This window comes from Somniosus microcephalus, chromosome 6 (genome assembly GCF_052327205.1).
Source record: "Somniosus microcephalus isolate GS21.2 chromosome 6, FLI_Smic_1.0, whole genome shotgun sequence".
Lineage (NCBI taxonomy): Eukaryota > Metazoa > Chordata > Chondrichthyes > Squaliformes > Somniosidae > Somniosus > Somniosus microcephalus.
In genome coordinates, this window is record NC_140992.1 from 190,510,505 (window position 1) to 190,538,026 (window position 27,522).

The following is a 27,522-nucleotide window of genomic DNA, read 5'->3' on the forward strand; positions in this document are numbered from 1 at the left end:
ATTTCTGTCTGAGGGTTGGCCAGGAGATCTACCAATTAAGCCAACTATTACCTCCAAGGGGTGGGTTCCCTAGAAACTGTCTCCTGTTGTTCTCAAAATGAATAAGACCTTCCATTCTCTAATGTGCAAATGTTTGCTGGGATGTTATTTTAACAAGCTTCTGTTGCCTCATGCAATCTGGATAGGCCCATCTTCTGAATTCTAATCTGAATCTGAATTTACATTCCCAGGATGTGACTGTCCTGTGAATTTAACCTCTTAAGAGCAAACTTTTACTTAAAAGTAAAAGTAACATTTTAATATAGATCATACCAAATCCCTTCATGACGAACTAGTCAGAAGTCCAGAAACTTGGCAGTCGCCTATTACAGATTCAATGTGGCAGTTTTCATCCAGTTGAATGATAGCAATATGACATCTTGCGACACATGGTACAGCATGTTAGCTTCATTGTGCCAGGCAACAGGAAGGCTAAAGAAAAGCTGGATGGAAAGTCAGCACTCAACTTCCGTTGCATATTGTCTAACAGCTAGCATAGATACACACCTGAAATGTGGTACGATTGAGAATCTTTTCTACCCTTTATTTCAGCTCTTGTACCTTGGATCACTTTCTTGAGCAAGTCCCAACTCCCCAAATCTTCAAGAGTATCTATCCTAACTTTGAGATCTAATAAGCTTTTGGTAACGTGCCCGGAATAATGAAACTGAAAACCCTGCCTGTTCGTTATTTTTAACTACTGGACTTATACTATGGTCTCATAGGATCTCTGTCATCTTTGATAAGCAAATAGAGTATCGCACGTTCAGACGTTCTGAACAAAGAGTATCTTCATGTTTTTAAGTGAAAACCACAAAGTGAATTTATTTAACAAAAGATGAACAAGGTATATTTTTACAGTAGATATCCTTCCACCTAACTGCTCGAGTGAATAACAATCAGAAGATTCCAACTCTACTAAACTAACCATTTGTAAATGGTTATACTAAACAGTGTTTGTTACATTTCTTACCACTACAGAAACCTTTATTAATTTTTTGTATTCATTCATGCGATGTAGGCATCGCTAGCAAGGCCAGCATTTATTGCCCATCCCTAATTGCCCTTGATAAGATGGTGGTGAGTTGCCCTCTTGAACCGCTGCAGTCTGTGTGGTGAAGGTACTCCCACAGTGCTGTTAGGTAGGGAGTTCCAGGATTTTGACCCAGCGACGATGAGGAACGCAATATATTTTCGAGTCAGGATGGTGGGTGACTTGGAGGGGAACTTAGAGTTCCCATACGCCTGCTGCCCTTGTCCTTCTAGGTGGTAGAGGTCATGGGTTTGGGAGGTGCTGTCGAAGAATCCTTGGCGAGTTACTGCAGTGCATCTTGTAGATGGTACACAGTGCAGACATGGTGCACCGGTGGTGGAGGGAGTGGATGGGGTGCCAGTCAAGCGGGGTGCCAGTCAAGCGGGCTGCTTTGTCCTTGATGGTGTCGAGCTTCTTGTTGGAGCTGCACTCATCCAGGCAAGTGGAGAGTATTCCATCACACTCCTGACTTGTGCCTTGTAGATGGTCGAAAGGGTTTGGGGAGTCAGGAGGTGAGTCACTCAACGCAGCATACATAGCCTCTGACCTGCTCTTGTAGCCACAGTATTTATGTGGCTGGTCCAGTTGTCTTTCTGGTCAATGGTGACCCCCAGGATGTTGATGGTGGGAAATTTGACGATGGTAATGCCATTGAATGTCAAGGGGAGGTGGTTAGATTTTCTCTTGTTGGCAGTAGTCATTGCCTGCACTTCTGCCTGGTACTTCTGTGGTGCGAATATTACTTATCAGCCCAAGCCTGAATGTCGGCCAGATCTTGCTGCATGCAGGCACGGACTGCTTCATTATCCGAGGTATTGTGAATGGAACTGAACACTGTGCAATAATCAGCGAACATCCCCATTTCTGACCTTATGATGGAGGGAAGGTCATTGATGAAGCAGCTGAAGATGGTTGGGCCTAGGACACTGCCAACGATTATTCTAGGGCTCCTTGGTGCCACACTCAGTCAAATGTTGCCTTGATGTCAAGGGCAGTCACTCTCACCTTGCTTGTGGAATTCTTTTGTCCGTGTTTGGACCAAGGCTGTAATGAGGTATGGAGCGGAGTGGTCATGGCCTAACCCAAACTGAGCATCGGTGAGCAGGCTATTGGTGAGTAAGTGGCGCTTGATAGCACTTTCAATGACACCTTCCATCACTTTGCTGATGATTGAGAGTAGACTGATGGGGCGGTAATTGGCCAGATTGGATTTGTCCTGCTTTCTGTGGACAGGACATACCTGGCAATTTTCTACATCGTCAGGTAGATGCCAGTGTTGTAGCTGTACTGGAACAGTTTGGCCAGAGGTCACCATTGACCAGAAACTTAACTGGACCAGCTACATCAATACTGTGGCTACAAGAGCAGATCAGATGCTGGGTATTCACCTCCTGACTCCCCAAAGCCTTTCCACCATCTACAAGGCAGAAGTCAGGAGTGTGATAGAATACGCTCCACTTGCCTGGATGAGTGCAGCTCCAACAACACTCAAGAAGCTCGACACTATCCAGGACAAAGCAGCCCGCTTGATTGGCACCCCATCCAACACCTTAAACATTCACTCCCTCCACCAGTGGCGCACCATAGCTGCAGTGTCTACCATCTACAAGATGCACTGCAGCAACTTGCCAAGGCTTCTTCGACAGCACAAACCCGCGATCTCTTCCACCTAGGAGGACAAGGGCAGCAGGCGCATGGGAACACCATCAGCTGCAAGTTCCTCTCCAAGTCACCCACCATCCTGACTTGGAAATATACCGCCGATCCTTCATCGTCGCTGGGTCAAAATCCTGGAACTCCCTCCCTAATAGCACTGTGGAAGTACCTTCACCACATGGACTGCAGCAGTTCAAGAAGGTGGCTCACCACCACCTTCTCAAGGGCAATTAGGGATGGACAATAAATGCTGGCCTTGCCAACGACGCCCACATCCCGTGAACGAATATTAAAAAATGACTAGATTGAAAGGAACAAGCATTAAACTTAAAATAGAGAACAAACACTATTTTTGTCTATACTATACTTTTGTCAACCAGATCACCTTCCCTCTTTGTTGCAGTTGGTGTACAACCAAGGGAAATTAAAAAGAGAGCCGAAAATACCTTGACAATGTAGACTGGGTACTGTCACCAAAAAACAAGTTGTAGTAATAGAATGAGGTTTTTCTATTAGGGTACATCTATGATAGAGTTATATCCCAACTTTGTCATTTTGTATATTGTTTAGTTTGTAGGTTCAGGTGTAATATTACTGACGACTAAAGTATCTACACAGGTATGGAATCCTCGTGGATCCTGTTCAGATTATTGCGTTTGCCTTGAGTGACCCCAACACTTGGCCAGGTTCATATATGATTATTGGTGAGTGATAACACCTAAATTAAAATGGAAGACTGCTGATACGGAATGAGATTTTATTTTCATTGGATTTACATGTCGTCAGCTTTTGTATTATATCCTTTTAAATGGATTTACATGTTGTCAGCTTTTGTATTTTATCCTTTTAAATGGATCTTAATTTTGTTTTGAAAATTAATGACAATCAGTGATATTTTTCTAAAATAAATTGTGCAGTTTTAAACTTGTGCTTATATTTCTGCCAAAAGGAGAGCAAAATTAAAATCTCAGACAATCATTCAGATAATCTGTAATAGCTCTAATATCAGTGGGAGTGGTCAGTTACAAACATGAATCATCCTATAACTGGAGTAACAGCAAGGTTCTCTGGAAAAAATACACAAACATACCGAACTGCTAGATATATGCATGTATACTACCACCCTGTTCCTTCATTGTGCTCTACTATTACTGATAACACCATGATTACCCCTTCTGTTTAGAACTCTTTTCACTCATGACCCTAACCTCTTATTTGTACGTGATGCTATTGAGGTTGTGAGGTGTGTGGCTGCACTGCATTGATGGAGCCCTTGAGGAATGAAGTGACACTCGTTTCAGTGAAGCCGATGTCTTTGCAGGAGCTGCTTCTGATGTTATGTCACTTACACATCCAAAGCCTATGGGGCCTAACCCAGTATCCGCATGAGCACTCATTGCTTTAAATTACCTTGGTCAACCTAGTGAGGTCATTAAAACATTTCCACCACTGAACAGCTGGCACATCTTTTTTCTGGACCATGATTCCCTGGGTGCCAAAGAGCCTTTGTTTTCTTGAATTTGCCTCCACTAACATCTCCACCACTGCTTTTTAAATCTTAGAGACTTGGGCCGCGATTTTGCCGGTGCTCAGAGAGGCAGGTCAGAGGTTAAAGTCCTATTGATTGACGGCAGGTCCTGAACCCGCCGTCAGCCCGCCTCCAAACAGCTTTCCCATTTGTGAATGGACCTGACACCTAGCGGCGGGAAACGGATTAAAGGCAATTACCTGCCTATTAACAGGTACTTGTCAGAAGTTTTCAGCCTATTTTTTGATTTTCCTGCTTCTGGGTCGGGTTGCCCAACGTCTGGACACCACGCCAGGTAAGTGTGGCGTGTTGTGAGTCTGGTGTAATATTTGTGAAAAGATGACAGCTGCAGAAGTGGTGTGAAGGATCCAATGTTGCACATGGTGAGTTTCAGAGCAAAGAAAATGTTGGTTACTGCATTTTTAAAACATATACATATTTCTTTTTAGCTTACAAGATTTTAAATCCATCTATATGTTCAGTGCCACTTGATTGGGAGAACCTCTCTCACCAGTGACAGATCGCTTCTTTCATCTCACCTGCAGCTGCCATCTATTCCAGCATATGGAGGGAGTCATTGGAGAGCCTGGGTGCAAGAGTTCATCTTTGTGCAGTGATTGTCAGTGTTTTCAGCATCTCAATGCTGTCAAACACTGAGAAATCAACTGTCAAAATAAAATTGTGCATGGTCCCTTTAAGGAAGCCGGCAGACGACGCGTCATCAAATGACGTCATCAGACCCGCTTCCTGTTAATTGGCCGTTAAGCTCGAGGGCGGGCTTAACAAGGTCAATCAAGGGAAAATCACGTCTGTGGAGCGGAGGCAGCTGGGGGCGGGACCAGAACCCGGAAACCAGCTGACACGCACCCATCCCGACACCGAACGCAAAATCGCGCCTTGGTCACTGCAGACCAGTTAAAGGTTAAAAGCCTTTTAACTGCTGCAGCTAACCGCTATTTCCCTCCCTTCCGGCAGTGGAGACCCAATCAAGAGCAGTATTCTCACAAAAACTCCATTTGGAGTACCGTGTTCGGTTTTGGGCACTGCACCTTCGGAAAGATATTTTGGCCTTGGAAGGCACTCAGTGCAGATTCACCAGAATGTTACCGGGGCTTAAAGAATTAAATTATGAGGACAGGTTGCATAAACCTGGTTTGTATTCCCTTGAGTTTATATGGCTGAGGGTAAGTTAATCAAGGTGCTTAAAATGATAAAGACATTCGTTAGGTTAGATACAGGGAAATAATTTCCTCTTGCGGGGGAAAGTGAGTATAATCTTAAATTTAGAGCAAGGCCCATTAGGAGTGAAATCGTAAAGCATTTTTTTCACACAAAGTGTCGTGGAAATCTGGAACTTGCTCTCCCCAAAGGCTGTGGATGCTGGCGGTCAATTGAAATATTCAAGATTAAAATCGATAGATTTTTGTTAGGTAAGGGTATCAAAGAATATGGAGAAAAGGCAGTAAATGGACTTGAAGTACAGATAGCCGCGATCAAATGGAATGGTGGAACAGACTTGAATGACCTACTGCTGTTCCTATTTTCTGTTGTTTTGTACTCTATAAACTTCAGAAAGTGTAATAATCGGAGAGAGTGGGGTGAATTTCAGCAAGGGTTCTCCTGATCGCCGCCATAACTTCAGCAGGAGCTGCGATAACTCTAGAAAAGTGGCATATCTTCCACTGAATTAGCAGACATAGGGCTAGATTTTCAGTATAGACAGTTTTGGGGCGCTAACCTTAGCGCCCGCCCGAAGTTAGCGCCCGCCCCAAAGTAGCGCCCCGTTGCCGGAAATTCAGTGGCTTCGCCCTAAGAGATTGGTGGAGCGCTAAAAGAGGCATTCCACTCCTATCTTTAGGCGCTAAGCCGGCGGTCCAGAGGGATAGCGCCCAGGCGGGGCGCAGCGCGGGTGCGGTCATTTTTGGACTGACAGCAGACCCCGTGGCGCCGACCAGCTCTTAAAGGGGGAAGGGACGAATTGGTCTGCTGCCACGCCCTGCACACTGCAGCCTTGCAAAGAGGCCTCAACACTGCTGCTCAGCCCCAGGGAGTCATGGCAACGCCAGAGAAGGCCCGTCAGCGTGCCCTGCGCTTCTCAGAGGGTGATCTGGACATAATGGTCACAGCTCTGGAGGTGAGGCACAAGATCTTGTTCCCAGAGAGTGGGAGGAATCCAACCCACCACGACTACACCAAAGCCTGGAAGCAGATCGCCCAGAGGGTGACGTTCACCGGCGATGCCCCCAGGACCCACAAACAATGTCGTAAAAAATACAACGATCTGACCAGGATTGTGAAGGTGAGTAGCCTTTCCAGTCTCCTCCTCATTCTTGCATGTACACCTGACATGATGGGCAAAGGGAGCTGAAAGTCCTATTGGCCAGCCCTCAGCCAGCAGCATTGGGACAGTCATGAGCATCACATGGCCATTCGGCACTCTACACTTTGTCCAAGCTATTCCACCATGGGAGGCAGTGCACACTACATCAGGGCTTCACTCTGTCCACGCTATTCCACCATGGGAGGCAGTGCACACTACATCAGGGCTTCACTCTGTCCAAGCTATTCCACCATGGGAGGCAGTGCACACTACATCAGGGCTTCACTCTGTCCACGCTATTCCACCATGGGAGGCAGTGCACACTACATCAGGGCTTCACTCTGTCCAAGCTATTCCACCATGGGAGGCAGTGCACACTACATCAGGGCTTCACTGCGCACTTACAGCCCGTCCTTTCTCTTGCAGGCTAAAGTAGCGTTTAATCGCCAGGCGCGTGCCAGGGGTGGCCGCGCCAAGCTGCAGAAGCTCACTCGGCTGGAGGAGCGCATGTGTGTGCTCATGGGAGCCCGTGTGATTGTCCCCACAGCGTGCGGAGTATCCGACCCTCCACTGCCCGGCAATGGTAAGGACCTCGCCTTTTGGCCCTCTCGCGTCGCACTGGCCCATCCGAGCTACCTCCTTTGCCACTGTCCCACCAATGCGCTGAATGCCACCAGTCCTAACTCCCTCGCTGACGCCGTCTCCTCACTCTGAAGCTATTCTTGTGCATGCCTGCTTTCAGCTGGTGATGACCAGGACCCTGAAGCTGCCAGTGACAGCACCTCCGACCAGGAGGAGGAGGAGGAGCAAGCCGGACCTTCGGGGGAACAGTCACATCCCGCAGGAGAGGAGGAAATGCTTGACACCTCCTCACTGGACGAGTGCCTGGAGGAACTGTCGCAGGGCAATGCAGCTTCTGGGACCAGTGGCGTCCAGCCACCCAGGAGCCGTGCACGTGGCCCACGGCCTTCCCCCCAAAGGGGGGAAGGATCAGAGGGGAGTGCTGCTGATCGGCACACTCGCCGCCACCAACGCGGCAAGGGTCCCCTAGCTCGGCCCCCTCCTCCCCAGCGGGAGAGTCGCGACTCCAGTCCGGACACCTTCACCTCGGAGGAGGTGCGGAAGCTGGATAAGATGGCCGAGGATTCGGACCGGCGCCACACGGAGCTCATGAGCGTGGTGGGGTGCATGCCTGAGGCCATCGAGTCGCTGGCGACCAGTGTGCGCGAGTTCGGGGCAGCAACTGCCGCGAGTGGCCGCATGCTGACTGATGCCGTCAAGACCCTGGCGGCTGTGATGCGCGCGCACACCAGGACCACAGGGGCACTCACTGCTGCCACACGCGCTGTCTCAGGCAGGCATCGCCAGGGCAGCCGCCGCGCTGGACCATCCCAGCAAGCCGCCCCTCGGCTGATTGTTGCGGATCCTGCAGTGCGGGCCCGGCCGAGTGCCACCGCGCCACAGCACCAGCCAGCGCATCCCAGACGCCAGCTGGCCCACATTGCGCCATCCGTCGCCGCCATTCCCCCACTGGGGCGTCAAGGGCAAGCGGCTGCAGCTGATGGTGGCCAGGCTCAGGTGTGCCACTCAGCAGACGGCCCCTCGAGGCCCAAACGCCGTGTAGGCCGTCCCCCAGCGGCATCTGGCGGAAGGGCATCTGAGCCTCAGGCGCCTTCCCCCAGCCTCGCAGCAGCCACTGGGCAGAGCTTGCGAAGGAGCAGCAGGCCGGGCAGGGGAGGCAAAAGGCTGGGCAAGGTCTCGCCCTCGCGGGCCACTCAGTAGAGGGTGTGGGCAGCTTTCCTTTTATATGGCGGTGGCCATCTTTATTTTGCCCATGGTTGTGTTGTTGGAGGGCTTATTTTTTGCGTTAGGCCGACGTTGAGGCCCGGTTTGAAGAAAGGTGGAGTGACTCCTCCCCAGTTTGTGGGAGTGAGTCGTTTGTTGGGCTTTTTGTGGGGCCCGTTTATTGTTTTTGGGGATTCATGTGGGAAGGGCTTTTCATTTTTGTGTAATAAAAAATTATCTTTATTCATGCAGTCTCCATGGTTGTTCTTCTTAGTGTTTGTTGGCTTCGCCGGCTGAGGGGTTGCGGAGCAACTGCATTCATCTTCCCTCATGGCCCCTGGCCATTCCCTGACAGGGGGCTTAGAAGTACCGTGTAATAAGGTGGCGCTGTGCGGCCCTTGGCCCTGGTCGCTCCCTCCTGGGAACGTACTCCTGCTCCTCCTCCTCCTCATGCTCCTCCTGCTCCTCCTCCTGAGGTGCTGGTCCAACATCAGGTGGCAGTGCCTGAGTCCTGCGGATAGCCAGGTTGTGTAGCATGCAGCAAACCACCACAAATTGGGAGACCCGGTCCGGCGAATACTGGAGAGCTCCTCCGGAGCGATCAAGGCAGCGGAACCGCTGCTTGAGGACCCCAATAGTTAGCTTGATGATGTTGCGGGTGGTTTGATGGCTCTCGTTGTAGGCCTCTTCAGCAGCGGTCCTGGGCGCGCGGAGCGGGGTCATGAGCCAGGTGCACAAAGGATAGCCTTTGTCCCCGAGTAGCCATCCTCTTGGGGGAGGCTGTGCCTGGAACATGTCATGCACAGTACTCTGCCGCAGGATAAAGGCATCGTGGCTGCTGCCTGGGAAGCTGGCATTGACTGCCATGATGCGCTGCTTGTGGTCACAGACCAGCTGCACATTCAGAGAATGGTAGCCCTTCCTGTTGCGATACTGCTCGCCATGCTCCAGAGGGGCCCGCAAAGCCACATGCGTACAGTCAATGGCGCCCTGCACCAAGGGGAATTCCCCGAGTCTGGAAAATCCCAATGCGCGCTGATGCTGGCTCTCCAGGGCCATGGGGAAGGAGATGAATTGGCTTCTCCTTCTGAACAGTGCTTCGGTCACCTGGCGGATGCAGCGATGCGCGCCGTACTGGGAGATGTTTGCTATGTCCCCAGCAGCGTATTGGCAGGAGCCGGTGGCATAGAAGTTCAATGCCACTGTCACCTTCACTTCCACCGACAGAGACGTCCTGCACCTGAGCTTTGGCCGCAGATCTCGGCGAAGCAGGTGGCAGATCTCTGCAATCACCTCCTTTCGGAATCGGAGCCTTTTAACACATCGCGCGGCACTCATGTTTAGGTAGGAGCGCTGCTGGCGGTATAGCCTGACTGGGTAAGGCCTACGTGGCCGACGCCTGTAGCCCCCTCTGCCTCTAGCCAGGGCTGCCCCTCTCACAATGCGTCTGCGAGCCCTACGGACATGGAGCTGCAGCTCCGCGTTGGCACCCCATGCAACCCCCATCAAATCCTGGCAAACACTCTAATTTCCAAAAGGCCACTTGCAGCGCTCTGGCCTGAGTCCAAAAATACCTGGCTCTTGCTGCTTGAAACCAGTTAGCTATCCTCCTTGTTGTGTCTCCAGAAATGCGTTGCACAAGAGTGTTTTCTGAAAAAAGGCTGGCCTTTATACTGGAGAGTACGTCCCCTTTAATTTGCGCCCCCCGGGGCCCGCGCTGGTTGTGTTGCGTTCCTTTTTCCAAACGCTCCGGCCGCCAGCCGCACAATGGGGCGGTCCGACTGAAGTTTGGAATCGGGGCGCACAAAGGGCGTTGCACGAGGATGTGACGTCATTTTCTGCGCGCGCATCCGGGCGGGCGCTAAACTTTGCGCCGGCGCTAACGGGCAACTTAATTTGGGGCGGGGCGCAAACTGCGCTGCGTCCGGGCGCTACACGCATAGCGCCCGAAAATCACTTCTCTTAAGGCGCTAACTGCTGGCGCAAGCGACTGAAAATCTAGCCCATAGTACCTTTCATCATCCTAACTTGTGTTATTTTATGTTGAATTTTGAAAGGAATCAAAACATCTTTGAAGTAAACAGGGAAGGTAGAAGGGGGAGAGAAGAAAGGAAACTGGTTGAAGGTGAAGGATCTCTGGCCTCCAATCACCTGCATTTGGGAGAAGTGAGATTGGGGTGGAAGTGACTGGAGGATTAAGGGTGAGATGAATGACAGTAAAGCAAGGAGGACGATACAGGATTGAGTGGGCACTTCAAAAAGGATGGGGTATTGACGGGAGTGAGCGGTGGTGGGAAGGGGGTAGGGAATGTGATGAGAGCAAGGTGGTGGGGGGAAGCACGAGTGATTGGAACAGGGAATGGAAAGGGAGATACTGAGGGCCACATTTTCTCCACTGTCCGCACCCCAAATGCAATCTAACGGTAAAGAATAAAGGAATAGCAGAGATGCTTATGAAACATTTCACCTTTGTACTTTCAGAGGAGTATGTAGGAAGGAATTAAAAGAAAACTATTAAAAGGGCTAATAGGAATTAAAGTTGATAAATCACCAAGCCCGGATAGTGCACACTTCATAATATTGTGAGGCATGAACAGATGTACTAACTTTAATTTTTGAAAATTCTTTGGAAACACGGACTGTACCAAAGGATTAGAGGTGGGCAAATTTTACATCCCTGTTCAAAAAAGGGGAAAGGGATAAACTAGGTACTATAGACTGGTTAGTCCCAGATCGATGGTAGGAAAACTGCTAGAGACTGTAATAAAGGATAACATTAGTGAACATTTAGAAAGGCATGAGCTAATCATGGACAATCAACATGTTTGACTAACTTAATAGTATTCAAGGAAATTTCTTAGTGGATAGGCAAAATAATGCAGTGGATTTGATATATTTGGACTTTCAAAAATTGTTTGATAAATGCCACATAAGAGGCATTGAAGATTAAGGTCCATGCATTAAAGTTAAAGTGGTGGCATGGATAGAGAGATGGCTAAAGGATCGAAAGCAGAGAGTAGGGGGTCGATTTTAACTCGGGTGTGGGGAATTGTCGGGTTCCCCGAATTTGGTGTTTCCCACACGAATCTAAATGGGTGTGTGAGATTGATGCAATTTTAACTCAATTGGCCAATTGATTTCCAACATGTGGGAACCCTTGGCAAATGAGTACTTCCAGTCAGAAAGTCGCATAATATGACGTCATTATTGCGGCTGCATTTAGGGTCTGCAACAAGCCTTGCTTCTTCTGCAGGCTGCCAACCTTTTGGCATTTGCTGATACACTGAGCTGGAAGCAGAATGGCAAGAGAAAGACCGAGGTCTGCACTCCGTTTTGATGACGTTGCCCTGCAGGCTTTAGTGGAGGGAGCAAGAGCTCACAAGGAGATGCTCTTCCCTTCATCAGGGAGGAAGATGCCTCCCCAGCAGACAAAGGCTGCGTGGCTGCAAGTGGCAGAGGAGGTCAGCTCCTTATCGGCTACCCGCAGAACCTGGATACAGTGCAGGAAGAGATTTCATGACCTTCAGCACACTGGAAAAGTGAGTATGAAGTTCCCATCACTCTCAATCTGATCTCCATTGCCTCTTCTCACCAGTACTCAGCTTTAGCAATCTCTTCCTCCACATTCCACTTGACACTGACATCCATGCACCCTTTCCCATTCCCTCTCTCTCTATGCTCACATTCACCTAACTATTCGACTATGTAGCCCTCACACTCCCTATCACTCTGATGCTATGAAAACAACTGACAATGCACAGGGAAGGCCCTTGGTCTTGCCACCTCACTCCATCTTTGTCTCCTAAGTATGCTATGGATTCTCTACACTCACTCCTTCATTCTCACTCAAGCTCCACTTGTCTCCCTCATTGCAGGAAAAAAGAGCTCACAATAAAAGAGAACGAGCGAGGACAGGAGGAGGGCCACCATCAGTAGCCCACCTGACCCCCTGGGAGGAGGCGGTCCTGGCGATCGTATGCCTGGAGGATGAGGCGCAAGTGGGGGACGGACAGACGGGTGCATCACAACAAGCTGGTGACAGAATAGTTTTCCATCTCTCTCATTGACATTGCATGAGTCGCTGATAATGATTCTGAAGATATAACAGATGGACCTATGATCATCTGAAATATGCAATGTGCGTGTAACCTTGACCTCACATCTCTAACTCTTACCTTTACTCCCCCACAGGACCATCGAGAGCCCCCGTCCCCACTGTCCAGGAGGAAGAGCCTGAGCTTCCAGACTCCTCAGAGGAATCTGCAACCTCTGAGGGCGCAGCGTCAGCAGAATTCAGCGCACCCAGCACCAGCGCAGACACTCACACCTCGGTGTGACCTTTGGGACATAGAGTACTGTTGTCACCTGGTGTATCACAGCTCACAAGTGAGCATCAGCAGATTGTGGAGACAGGGACAGCAGTGGAGAGTGCTAGTCGGAGGGCGCAGGACTCTGCCAGATCGGCTCAGCTGCTTGTCAACCCTCTGCCTCTGGGTCCATCCATAAGATCAGCGGGGCTGGAACTCCAGGAACAGATGCAGGAGTCTCTGGCAGGTTTTGTCTCCAGGGTCGATGTGAGTGTGGAGCGAATGGAGGAGTCCATAGCGAATATGAGCAGAGCCTTTGCGGAGTCATTGGCACATGAACGCATCACCATGGAAAGGATGGCAACCTCCATGGAGGAGATAAGTCGCCAGGGTATGGAAAACATGGTGAGTGTTCATAATAGAATGACATCTCTTGAGGAGCGATGGGCATCTATTGAACAGAGAAACCAGACCTTCATGGAAGTCCTTCTGAGTAGGACTGCCAGTGCAGATACGGGTCCCCATGGCCCCCCTGATGTGCAGCAAGGTGTTCTCAAGCCACTTCCAAGTGCTGGCCCCTTCTGGCCTGTGCAGCTTCAGGTGGGTGAGCAGCAGTCTGGCGCTCCTGTTGCTGCTGCTGCTGTTGCTGGTGCCGCGGCTGGTGTTCGAGCTCATCTAATGCCCAGAAGGGAAGGAAATAAATGGCTCCCATGCTTCTGGTAGATGCCTCAGTTGAGGAAGTGCTGAGTGAAGGTGGCGAGTGGGGTTTCCCAGGAGGTCACACTGGAGATGTGTGTGAGGCTCCAACCTTCCACAGGTGTGGTTAAGCCTGGTAAAAGTTGCCCCAGACCTGAAACAACAAAGTCCTGCCACCTGCAAATGATGACTGATCAAATCTCTTTAATGGTTGACCTGCAGCTGATAGTCAGCAAGCCAATAATGCTCACGCCAGGTTTCACAGGCGTGATCCCCACCAGGCGTGTTTTACGTGGGAACAGGGTTAAAAATGCAAGGGCCTGTTAGAATGGCATTAAAAAGGCCAATTATTGCTGATTAAGGGCCTTAAAGACCAGTCCCGCCTGTTGGAGGCGGGACTGATTCGGGACCATCAGACACGCCTGGGTTAAAATGGCTCGGGGTCGGGAACCAGGCGGGGGGGGTTCCGACCCCCCAGTTTTTGTGATTTTAACCCCCCACACGCCTCAAAGCCCACCTAACGGCTGAGTTAAAATCGACCCCTAGGAGTGAATGGATGTATTCGGATTGGTAAGATGTAGATAGTAGTTTGATCTGTGTTGGGTCTTCTTATTCTCTACATACATGGACATAGTGACATATCAAAATTTACTGATGATACAAATAAGAGGCATAACAGCTCTGAGGAAGAATGCAGGAGCGTATAGGAGGTAATGGACTGATTAGGGGAGGGGCAGATATGTGGTAAATGCTGTTTAACACTGATAAATGCAAATTGGTACATTTTGGAAAAAATAATAGACAATACAAATATACCATAAATATTGTAACTATCAGCGGAGTGGAGGAACAGAGCAATGTAGAGATGGAAATCCACAGCTCTTTAAAAGTAGGATTGCAGATGTAAAAAGCCATAAAAGGACAAATCGGATCCTGAGTTTTATATATAGGGGCAAAATATCCAAATATATCAAATCCACTGCATTATTTTGCCTATCCACTATGTAATTTCTTTGAATTCTATTAAATTAGTCAAACATGGCCTGTCCTTTAAAAATCCATGTACAAAAACAAACAAGTAACAATGAATCTACACAAGACATTGGTTAGTTCACAGTTGGAGTACTGTGCGCAATTTTGGGACACACCATATAGGAGGATGTTGGAGCCAAATAATTCTCCAGGATAACACTAGGGATGAGAGGATGTAGCTATAATGAAAAACTAAGGTTGTGCTCGTTGAAGCAAAGAAAGTTATGGGAAAATCTAACAGAAGAATTCAAAGTTCTGAGTTTGAGAAGGTAAATATAGTGAAAGATTATTTCTATTGATCAATGAATTAGTAACAATGGGGCTTTTTTGGATTATATGACAAACAAATGAACTAACAGGACAAAGTAATCCAAAGTAGAAATTGTTCAAAAAGGATCCCTTTAGTAAAGACTCTTAAACAATGAAAGAGAAATACACCATTTAGCCTTTGGGATGAATTTATAAACACCACCATTCAGTGAATGTTGGTGTGAGACAGTCATCCCGGTTAGATTTAAGTTTTTATTAATCTAAATCTCTAATCAAATCAGTAACGTGACCAAGTTTTCTCCCTTTCAGTGTCAAATATATTTGTCCTTGCTGCTCTTCATATAGAAAGATCTCTATCAGCAGTAAGTGTATCTCTACTACTAAAATTCAGATTTATTTTATAAAAATGTTGTTTTCTAGGAAGCAGAAACAAGGAAGTGAGTTTTATCCTTTACTGACCACAGATAAAGCTCCCTGCAGGCTATTTATTCATAGAGGGTGTCATTTACAAGCCTGTTCCTCTCATAGAATCATAGAATATTATAGCATTGAAAGAGGCCATCGTGCCTGTGCAACTCTTTGAAAGAGTTGTCCAATTTGTCCCACACTCCAGCTTTTTCCCCATAACCCTGCAAATTAGTCCTCTTAAAGTACATGTTCAATTGCCTTTTGAAAGCTCCTATAGAATCTGATTCCACCACTCTTTCAGGCAGTGCGTTCCAGATCTTAACAGCCCTCTGTGTGAAAAAATATTCTCCTCATTTCCCCACTAGTTCTTTTGCAAATTAATTTAAATCCATGACCTCTGGCTACTGACCCACTTGCCAAAGGAAACAGTTTCTCCCTACTTGCTCTATCAAAACCCCATATAATTTTGAATACCTCTATTAGGTCTCCCCTTAACCTTCTCTACTCTAAAGGGAACAATCCCAGCTTCCCTAATCTCTCCACATAACTGAGATCGAGGGTGATCTTCCCTAACGTACTTCCCCCCCCCTTTTCACCCTACTGCTCCTCCGTAATGGGGCCCCAGTGGCTGCAGCAAGACTGGTGGAAGGCTGCTGATTGTCAGAACCGGAGACTTCAGATACCCTTGAAGGACGGCCTCGACCAGCTCTGGGCCTGGAGGGCCCGGCTGCAGACTGCAGCAACTCTGCATGGGCGGCAGCAGTCTGGGCTACATAGAAACATAGAAGATAGGAGCAGGAGTAGGCCATTCGGCCCCTCGAGCCTGTTCCGCCATTTAATGAGATCATGGCTGATCATTCAAATTCAGTACCCTGTCCCTGCTTTCTTCCCATATCCCTTGATCCCTTTAGCCTTAAAAAATATATCTAACTCCTTCTTGAATATATTTAATAAGTTGGCCTCAACTGCCTTCTGTGGTAGAGAATTCCACAGGTTCACTCCTAAATGGCTTACCCCTTATCCTTAGACTGTGACCCCTGGTTCTGGACTCCTTCTTGCATCTAGTCTGTCTAGTCCTGTTAGAATTTTATAAGTTTCAATGAGATCCCCTCTCATTCTCCTAAACTCTAGCGAATATAAGCCTAATCGACCCAATCTCTCTTCATATGTCATTCCTGCCATCCCAGGTATCAGTCTGATGAATCTTCACTGCACTCCCTCCATGGCAAGAACATCCTTCCTCAGATAAGGCGATCAAAACTGCACACAATACTCAAGGTGTGGTCTCACCAAGGCCCTGTACAACTGCAGCAAGACATCCTTGCTCCTGTACTCGAATCTTCTCGCGATGAAGGCCAACATACCATTTGCCTTCTTAACCGCCTGCTGCACCTGCATGCTTACCTTCAGCGACTGGTGCACAAGGACACCCAGGTCTCGTTGCACTTCCCCTTTTCCCAATCTATTGCCATTCAGATAATAATCTGTCTTCCTGTTTTTGCCATCGAAGTGGATAACCTCACATTTATCCGCATTATACTGCATCTGCCCAATCACCCAACCTGTCCAAATCATACTGGAGTTTCTCGGCATCCTCCTCACAGCACACATGCCCACCCAGCTTTGTGTCATCTGCAAACTTGAAGATATTACATATAGTTCCCTCGTCTAGATCATCATTAATATATATTGTGAATAGCTGGGGTCCTAGCACCGATCCCTGCAGTACCCCACTAGTCACTGCCTGCCACTCGGAAAAAGACCCGTTTATTCCAACTCTTTGCTTCCTGTCTGCCAACCAGTTCTCTATCCAAGTCAGTACCTTACCCCCAATCCCATGTGCTTTAACTTTGCACGCCAATCTCTTATGCGGGACCTTATCGAAAGCCTTCTGAAAGTCCAAATACACCACATCCACTGGTTCTCCCTTATCTATTCTACCAGTTACATCCTCAAAAAATTACAGTAGATTAGTCAAGCATGATATACCTTTTGTAAATCCATGTTGACTTTGTCGGATCCTGTCACTGTTTTCCAAGTGCTCTGCTATTACATCTTTTATAATGGACTCTAGCATTTTCCCCACTACTGATGTCAGGCTTACTGGTCTATAATTCCCCGTTTTCTCTCTACCATCTTTTTTAAATAGTGGGGTTACATTAGCTACCCTCCAATCCATGGGAACTATTCCAGAGTCTATAGAATTTTGGAAGATGACCAGCAATGCATCTACTATTTCTAGGGCCACGTCCTTAACTACCCTAGTATATAGATTATCAGGCCCTGGGGATTTATTGGCCTTCAATCCCGTCAATTTCCCTAGGACCATTCCCCTACAAATACTGATTTCATTCAATTCCTCCCTCTCATTAGACCCTATGTTCCCTGACATCTCTGGAAGGTTATTTGTGTCCTCTGTGAAGACAGAACCAAAGTATGTATTTAATTGGTGTGGTAAACCACTGTTTGTATTCCACTGTGTACATGCCTGTACATGTCTCGGCTGACTCCTCCCACGAGTCCAGGTATAAAGGTGACTGCTCCACAGTCCCTCTGTATTCTGGACCGGTCGACCACTCGAGGCACACCTTCATTCTCTTGTTAATAAAAGCCTGTTAATTACTCGCTTAATCTCAGTCTTTTGAGTTATTGATAGCGCATCAATTTTATTAACAAGATTTTTATAATGGAGAAGATCCTCACACCAGCATGCCTGGACTTAGATCATCGGGAGGCGGACTCATCCACCAAGTTTACTCACTGGCTTAGGTGTTTTGAAAAATTTCTGATCGCCTCTGCTGAAACGGTCAAATCGGACAAGGACAAACTGGATGTCCTGACCTCCAAAGTGAACCACCGAGTGTACTCGGTCATCCAGGATGCGACCTCGTACGCGGATGCTATCAAGCTCCTCAAGGACCAGTACACGCGCCCAGTGAATGAGGTGTACGCTAGGCACCTCCTGGGGAGTCGTAAACAACAACCTGGGGAATCGACCGAGGAATACCTTCAGGCACTGTCTGTGCTTGGCCGGGCCTGTGGTTGTAAGGATGTAAAGGCCGCCGTGTACACAGAGGAACTTATCCGGGACGCTTTTGTAGCGGGCCACAGGTCCAATTACACCCGACAGCGACTGTTGGAGCAGAGTGACCTCGATCTCAACAAGGCCTCTGAACTCGCACTATCATTGGACGCAGCCTACCGAGGCATGGACGCCTACTCCTCTGCACCGTGGACGCCGCGGGGAACGACAGCCTGGGACACGGTAGGACCGTCTCATAGGGCCGTGCCACCCCAGCCACATCCCAGCAACGGCCCAACTACCGCAGCAGTGTCCCAAGGCCAGACAGCAGTGCCCCAAGGCCAGAAATGCTACTTCTGTGGCCAGGCCAAACACCCCGGAGCGCGCTGCCCGGCGAAAAATGCGATCTGCTCGGGCTGCGGGAAGAAAGGACACTACGCCAGCGTCTGCAGGGCCAAAGTCACCCCGAACCCCAGCAGCGCCGCGTGTGGGCCATGCGGGCCGCCATCTTGGGCCTCCCCAGCCATGTGCGAACCACCGGAACAGCAGCCATTTTGGACGCCTCCAGCCACATGGGGATCATGGACGCCGCCATCTTGGATGACAGCCGGGAGGCAGCAGGCCCCCAACACCGCCTCATCTGATACCCGCAGTGACACACCGACCCCTACGCTGGCCTCCGTTCCGCTGGACCAAGCGAGACCGCACCAGCTGGCCCGGTCCACAATGGACATTAAGGTAAATGGTCACGAAACAATCTGCCTTTTTGACTCTGGGAGCACGGAGAGCTTCATCCACCCCGACACGGTGCAGCGTTGCTCTCTCCCAGTCCTGCCTGTGCACCAGCGGATTTCTATGGCCTCTGAGTCTCAGTCAGCGGACATTGGCGGCTACTGCGTGGTAACACTCGTAGTAGACGGGACTGTGTACGATAATTTTAAACTTCTGGTCCTGCCCCACCTCTGCGCTGCCGTTCTACTGGGGTTAGATTTTCAGTGCCACCTTAAAAGTGTTACGATGGCGTACGGTGGACCCCTCCCCCCACTCACAGTCCGCAGCCAGCAGCTTCCAAATTGCCCGCCGCGCACCAGGTGCAACCTCTCCACACTCAGAGTCACCCCCCACTGTTTGCTAACCTCACCCCCGACTGTAAGCCCATCGCCACAAAGAGCAGGCGATACAGTGCCGGGGACAGGGTTTTCATTAAAACCGAAGTGGAGCGGCTCCTGAAGGAGGGGATTATTGAGGGCAGCACCAGCCCCTGGCGAGCCCAGGTTGTGGTCGTTAAGACCGGCGAGAAGCAGCGCCTGGTCATCGACTACAGCCAGACAATAAATCGCTACACCCTGCTGGACGCTTACCCACTCCCCCGTATAGCTGATATGGTCAACCAGATCGCGCAGTACCGCGTCTTCTCGACCATTGACCTGAAATCAGCGTACCACCAGCTCCCTATCCGCCCTGAGGACCGCCAGTATACTGCCTTTGAGGCAAACGGCCGCCTTTATCACTTCCTTAGGGTTCCCTTTGGCGTCACCAACGGGGTCTCCGTCTTCCAAAGGGAGATGGACCGGATGGTTGATCAAAATGCGTTGCAGGCCACCTTCCCATATCTGGACAATGTGACCATCTGCGGCCATGACTTGCAGGACCATGACGCAAACCTCGAAAAATTCCTCTGCACCGCCAAACTCCTCAACCTGACGTATAACAAGGAGAAGTGCATATTCCGCACAACCCGCCTCGCCATCCTTGGCTGTGTTGTGGAACACGGAGTTATCGGTCCCGACCCCGACCGGATGCATCCCCTTATGGAACTCCCACTGCCCCACTGCCTCAAGGCCCTGAAGAGGTGCCTAGGGTTTTTCTCTTATTATGCCCAGTGGGTCCCCTACTATGCGGACAAGGCCCGTCCGCTGATCAAGTCCACCTCTTTTCCCGTGACGGCAGAGGCCCGCTTAGCCTTCCACCGTATCAAGGAAGACATTGCCAAAGCCACCATGCACGCAGTGGACGAATCCATCCCCTTCCAGGTGGAAAGCGACGCGTCCGACTTTGCCCTGGCCGCTACCCTCAATCAGGCGGGGAGACCCGTGGCCTTCTTTTCACGAACCCTCCAGGGCCCGGAGACCAGACACTCTGCCGTTGAGAAGGAGGCCCAGGCTATTGTGAAGGCTGTGCGTCATTGGAGGCACTACCTGGCCGGAAAACGATTTACCCTGCTCACTGACCAGCGTTCAGTTGCGTTTATGTTTAACAACAAGCAGAGGGGCAAAATCAAAAACGACAAGATCTTGAGGTGGAGAATCGAACTTTCCACCTACAATTACGAGATCTTGTACCGGCCCGGGAAACTCAACCCCCGGATGCTCTATCGCGTGGCACCTGCGCCAGCGCGCAGATCGATAGACTGCGGGCCCTCCACAATGACCTCTGCCACCCGGGGGTCACCAGGTTCTTCCACTTCATCAAGGCCCGCAACCTGCCTTACTCCATTGAGGAGGTCAGGACCATGACCAGGAACTGCCAAGTCTGCGCTGAGTGCAAACTGCACTTTTGTAGACCAGACAGGGCTCACCTGATAAAAGCCACTCGCCCCTTCGAGCGCCTGAGCGTTGATTTTAAAGGGCCTCTCCCCTCCTCCGACCGCAATGTGTACTTCCTCAACATTATTGATGAGTACTCCCGTTTCCCGTTCGCCATCCCCTGCCCGGACATGACCAGTGCCACGGTCATTAAATGTCTGAACGACCTCTTCACCCTGTTCGGTTTCCCCAGCTATATCCATAGCGACCGGGGCTCATCGTTTATGAGCGACGAACTCCATCAGTACCTGCTCGCTAGGGGTATTGCCACAAGCAGGACCACCAGTTACAACCCCCGGGGGAACGGACAGGTGGAAAGAGAGAATGCGACAGTTTGGAAGGCCGCCCTGCTAGCCTTAAAGTCTAGGGGCCTTCCGACCTCCCGCTGGCAGGATGTGCTCCCCGATGCGCTCCACTCTATTCGGTCACTGCTTTGCACTGCCACTAACGCCACCCCTCATGAGAAAATGTTTGTCTTCCCAGGGAAGTCCACATCGGGGACATCGCTACCGCCATGGCTGACGTCCCCAGGGCCGGTCCTACTGAGAAGACACGTGAGGACCCATAAAATGGACCCCCTGGTCGAGAGGGTCGACCTCCTCCACGCCAACCCCCAGTATGCTTACATTGTGTACCTGGACGGGCGGGAGGACACCGTCTCCATACGAGACCTCGCACCCTCGGGGGCCGCAGTAACCCACTACCCACTACCACCCACCCCCCACACGACCCGATATCCAGCCCCAGCAGACGGCGGGCCTGGGCCCTGCGACCCGCTCGACACCTACGAGGACTACACACCAGTGCCCCAGCCTACGCGGGACTCGACGCCGGAAGCTTCACTACCCCTGCCGTCGCCACGTCGATCACAGCGGCAGACAAGACCTCCGGAGAGACTCCAATACACTAACTTTTAATACACTTAACCCCGCCGGACTCATTTTTAAACAAAGGGTGAATGTGGTAAACCACTGTTTGTATTCCACTGTGTACATGCCTGTACATGTCTCGGCTGACTCCTCCCACGAGTCCAGGTATAAAGGTGACTGCTCCACAGTCCCTCTGTATTCTGGACCGGTCGACCACTCGAGGCACACCTTCATTCTCTTGTTAATAAAAGCCTGTTAATTACTCGCTTAATCTCAGTCTTTTGAGTTATTGATAGTGCATCAATTGGTCTGCCATTTCATTGTTCCCCATTATAAATTCCCCTGAATCTGACTGCAAGGGACCTACGCTTGACTTCACCGATCTTTTTCTCTTCACATATCTATAAAAGCTTTTACAGTCAGTTTTTATGTTCCCTGAAAGCTTACTCTCATATTCTATTTTCCCCATCTTAATTAATCCCTTTGTCCTCCTTTGCTGAATCCTAAACTGCTCCCAATCCTCAGGATTGTTGCTATTTCTGGCCAATTTATATGTCCCCTCCTTGGATCTTATGCTATCCCTAATTTCCCTTGTTAGCCACGGTTGAGTCACCTTTTTTGTTTTATTTTTATGCCAAACAGGGATGAACAAATTCTGTAGTTCATCCATGCGATCTTTAAATGTTTGCCATTGCCTATCCACCGTCAACCCTTTAGGTGATGTTCCCCAATCCATCCTAGCCAACTCGCGCCTCATCCCATCGTAGTTTCCTTTATTTAAATTCAGGACCCTAGTCTCTGAGTCAACTACTTCACTCTCCATCTTAATGAAGAATTCTATCATATTATGATTGCTCTTCCCCAAGGGGCCTCGCACAACAACATTGCTAATTAATCCTTTCTCATTACATAATACCCAGTCTAAGATGGCCTGACCTCTAGTTGGTTCCTTGATATGTTGGTCCTGGAAACCATCCCGTATACACTCTAGGAATTTCTCCTCCACAGTATTGTTAGTAATTTGGTTAGCCCAATCTATATGTAGATTAAAGTCACCCATGATAATTGCCGTGCCCTTATTGCACGCATCCCTAATTTCCCGTGTAATGCCATCCCCAACCTCAGCATTACTGTTTGGGGGTCTGTATACAACTCCCACTAACTTTTTCTGCCCCTTGGTATTTCTCAGCTCTACCCATACAGATTCCACATCATCAGAGCTAATATCCTTCCTTACTATTGTGTTAATCTCTTTAACCAGCAATGCTACCCCACCTCCTTTTCCTTTTTGCCTGTCCTTCCTGAATATTGAATACCCCTGGATGTTGAATTCCCAGCCTTGGTCACCCTGGAGCCATATCTCCGTAATTCCAATTACATCATATCAGTTTACATCTACTTGCGCAGCTAATTCATCCACCTTATTACGAATGCTCCTCGCATTAAGACACAAAGCCTTCAGGCTTGTTTTTTTAACACTCTTAGTCCTTTTAGAATTATTATTTACTGTAGCCCTGTTTGATTTACACCCTTGATTTCTCTACCTTCCACTTTTGCTTTTCTCCTTACTCTCTTTTGTTTCTATCCTTGCTTCCCTTTCCTCTGTCTTGCTGCACAGGTTCCCAACTCCCTGCCATTTTAGTTTAAACCCTCCCAACAGCACTAGCAAACACTCCCCTAGGACATCGGACCCGGTCCTGCCCAGGTGCAAACCGTCCAGTTTGTACTGGTCCCACCTCCCCCAGAACCGGTTCCAATGTCCCAGGAATTTGAATCCCTCCCTCTTGCACCATTTCTCTAGCCACATAGTCATTTGAAATATCCTTCTATTTCTACTCTGACTAACACGTGGCACTGGTAGCAATCCTGAGATTACTACCTTTGAGGTCCTATTTTTTAATTTACCTCCTAACTCCCTATATTCAGCTTTTAGGACCTCATCCCGTTTTTTACCTATATTGTTGGTACCTGTATGCACCACGACAACTGGTTGTTCATCCTCCCCCTCCAGAATGCCCTGCAGCCGCTCCGAGACAACCTTGACCCTTGCACCAGGGAGGCAACATACCATCCTGGAGTCTCGTTTGCGGCCGCAGAAACACCTATCTATTCCCCTTACAATAGAATCCCCTATCACAATAGCTCTCCCACTCTTTTTCCTCTCGTCCTGTGCAGCAGAACCACCCATGGTGCCAGGAAGTTGGCTGCTGCTGCCTTCCCCCGATAAGCCATCTCCCTCAACAATATCCAAAGTGGTATATCTGTTTGAGAGGTGGGTAGCCACAGGGGACCCCTGCAGTACCTGCCTGCACCTACTACTCTGCCTGGTGGTCACCCATTCCCTTCCTGCCTGTGCAGCCTTTACCTGCGGTGTGACCAACTCCCTAAATGTGCTATCCACGATGTCCTCAGCATCGCGAATGCTCCAGTATGTATCCATTCGCAGCTCCAGCGCCGCAGTGCAGTCTGTCAGTAGCTGCAGCTGGATACACTTCCCGCACACATGGTTGTCAGGGAAACACAGGAAGTGTCCCTGATTTCCCACATAGCACAGGAGGAGCATGCCACGGGGCCGAGCTGTCCTGCCATGACTTACCCTTTAATTAATTTAAATTAAATCAAATCAATACCACTAATTACACTACAATTAAATGATATTCTCAAGGGCTCTTGCTTACTAGCACTCCCTGATACGCAACTGAAACTTTAGAAACTATAACCACAAAAATTAAGACCTTCTAAATTTTATAAACTATTAATCTTAACTGTTAAACTATAGAGTAGTATAAATACTCACCTTGCTGTACTCACCCAATCAGCTGCGGTGGGAAGTGCAATGGGGAAGTGGCAGCAGGAATGCTGTCATCTTGAGAGCATAGTTGAGAACTGACATAGTTTACAGTACACTTTAAATGTGTACACTAGATTAGAATTCAATGTAAAATATTAATCAAGTCCTTCATTGCAATGAACTGCCACAGCTATAGTTTTATTTTGGCAAATAGCTTATTTTGGAGAGTAGGATTTATGCTGATGTACAAACGTAATCCTACAGCTGCATTTGTATGGAGAATATAATTGAAAATTCCAGTGTCCAGGTGATCAGTGATACAATGTTTTTCAAAATAACCAACTTAATTTGTACCCACATTATTGTCTTTAAATTCTTACCTGCAAAATATTTATCTCATGGGAAGCATTATAGTGTGTACATGACTTTCCCATTGGGATAAATATAATGCTTTGTGAAATTTCTAGCCATATATACATTGACTGTTGGAATTTAGGAGGGTTTTTTTCCAATTTGCAGTCATTTACTTGTAACAGTGAAGCAACTATGGTTAGCAGGTTGGGAAAGGTTAGTAAATGTGGTTAAACTAAACAGGTTTTTATATATTTCAGCTCGCAATGACTGAAAAATCAGGGTATACTGTGCAGATGATCAATCTTGGAGCAATTCTATTCTTTCCGCTGGTTGTCCTTAACATATTGACGTCATCTACTGCAGGTTAGGAATTCCTTCTGTCTTTCATATTTTGTTCCTTTGTTTCCTACATTTAAAATTCACCAATAATCTCATCTCTGTCTCACTACCCCTCACTGCACGTTTTGTGTCCACTGCATTCATTTCTAGAACGAATGGCAGAACAGAGGGGTGTACATCATTACATGCCCAATCCATGCCATCTCCACCACAGCAAAAACACATGAGGGGCTGGCAAGCTCAGTAATGGAAGCAAATACTAGTCCAGCTTTCAGATCTGAAGGCAATAAAAGTGTCTCACTGCCATAAAATATCCTTTCTCCTGACTTCAAGGAAATTTTTTGAAGTATTAACAGGAACTATGAGGGTCAATTTTCTCTGTGGGCCCCTAATTCATGTCCAACAAGTGCAGACCCAGTTACATGATCTTGGGGAAGCCCAGGAACGCCTGGGCAATATAGTGGGGGGAGGAAACCCGATATTATAGGTCTCTCTGTCTTCATTTCCTCTTCCCTGCCCAGGTACAAGTGAAGAGGAAAATCTGTCCTAGAAAAATCTTATTTTTCCACAGGATAGTTGATATCTGGAAAAAACTGGAGAAAGTAGTTGATTTTGGGTCAATTTGGCACCTTGAAAATGTTGCTGGTTCAATATCTGTTGAGAATTGGGAATGTTTTTTTAATTCGTTCATGGGATGTGGGCGTCACTGGCAAGGCCAGCATTTATTGCCCATCCCTAGTTGCCCTTGCGAAGGTGGTGGTGAGCCGCCTTCTTGAACCGCTGCAGTCCGTGTGGTAAGGTTATTGGTAAGTAAGTGCTGCTTGATAGCACTGTCAGCGACACCTTCCATCACTTTGCTGATGATTGAGAGTAGACTGCTGGGGCGATAATTGGCCAGATTAGATTTCTCCTGCTTTTTGTGGACAGGACATACCTGGGTGGAAGCTGTACAGGAACAGCTTGGCTAGATGCGCGGCTAGTTCTGGAGCACAAATCTTCAGCATGACAGCCGGGCTGTTGTCGGGGCCCACAGCCTTTGCTGTATCTAGTGCACTCAGCTGTTTCTTGATATCACGTGGAGTGAATCGAATTGGCTGAAGACTGGCTTCTGTGGTCTTGGGGACCTCAGGAGTAGGCCAATATGGATCATCCATCGGCACTTCTGGCTGAAGATGGTTGCAAACGCTTCAGCTTTGTCTTTTGCACTCAGGTGCTGGGCTCCACCTTCATTGAGGATGGGAATATATTCATGGAGCCTCCTCCTCCCGTTAGTTGTTTAACTGTCCACCATCATTCACGACTGGATGTGGCAGGACGGCAGAGCTTTGATCTAATCCGTTGATTGTGGGATCGGTTAGCTCTGTCTATAGCATGCTGCTTCTGCTGTTTAGCAGCCATGTAGTCCTGTGTTGCCGCTTCCCCATGTTGAAGGCGGCAGGGCAGATTGAGAAAGCGGTTAAAAAAGCATATAGGATCCTGGGCTTCATAAATAAAGGCATAAAGTACGAAAGCAAGGAAGTTATGATGAATCTTTATAAAACACTGGCTCGGCCTCAACTGGAGTATTGTGTCCAATTCTGGGCACCGCACTTTAGGAAGGCTGTGAAGGCCTTAGAGAGGGTGCAGAAAAGATACACGAGAATGGTTCCAGGGATGAAGAACTTCAGTTACATGGATAGACTAGAGAAGCAGGGATTGATCTCCATGGAGCAGAGAAGGTTGAAAGTAGATCTGATAGTGGTGTTCAAAGTCATGATGGGCCTAGACAGAGTAGATAGAGAGAAACTGTTCCCATTGGTGGAAGGGTTGAGAACCAGAGGACACAGATTTAAGGTGATTGGCAAAAGAACCAATGGCGACATGAGGAAAAACTTTATTACGCAGTGAGTGGTTAGGATCTGGAAAGGGTGGTGGAGGCAACCTCAATCATGGTTTTCAGAAGGGAATTGGATAAGTACCTGAAGGAAATTTTTTTGCCGGGCTATGGGAAAAGGGCGGGGGGAGTGGGACTAGCTGAAGTACTCTTGCAGAGAGCCGACGCAGGCTCGACGGGCCGAATGGCCTACTTCTGTGCTGTAACCAGTCTATGATTCTATGAGAGGACAGCATGTTCCTCTTCCATGGTGCCACTGCAACTCGTGTGGGGCTGTCCCTCAGCAGTTAGAGGGATCTGTGTTAAAGCAAACTGCAGGACGGTGTGGCAGCATTGAAATCCCTATCCATGCTTTCACTCTAATTGTGGAAGCCTGCAGAGATGATGGAACCCAGAGCTTGAATGGCAGCAGTCTGAACTTCTATCGAAGGTGTCAGAGCTGTCACCACTGGCTCTGATACTGAGGGCCCTGCTGCAGTGAACACACGCTCCATGGCTGACTGCATTGCCTCGATGACATGCGCTATGACCCCGCACAAGTTGGAAGTGGGCTCCACACTGATATGATGAATAATCTCCCTGGTAGGCCATCCAATGCACCGAACAATTTCTGGT

At 48.8% G+C, this 27,522-nt stretch overlaps 1 protein-coding gene across 3 annotated transcripts in view; it reads left to right on the top strand.

The window, feature by feature from the left end:
* LOC147116275 (diacylglycerol O-acyltransferase 1-like) overlaps positions 1-27,522 on the top strand; it is a 143,595-nt gene that overhangs the window by 34,114 nt on the left and 81,959 nt on the right. For all 3 annotated transcript variants that reach the window (XM_085991058.1, XM_085991059.1, XM_085991060.1), the window contains exons 4-6: positions 3,347-3,432; positions 14,976-15,028; positions 24,953-25,058. In XM_085991058.1, the coding sequence (XP_085847184.1) occupies positions 3,347-3,432; positions 14,976-15,028; positions 24,953-25,058 (245 nt within the window). The remainder of the gene's footprint in view (positions 1-3,346; positions 3,433-14,975; positions 15,029-24,952; positions 25,059-27,522) is intronic.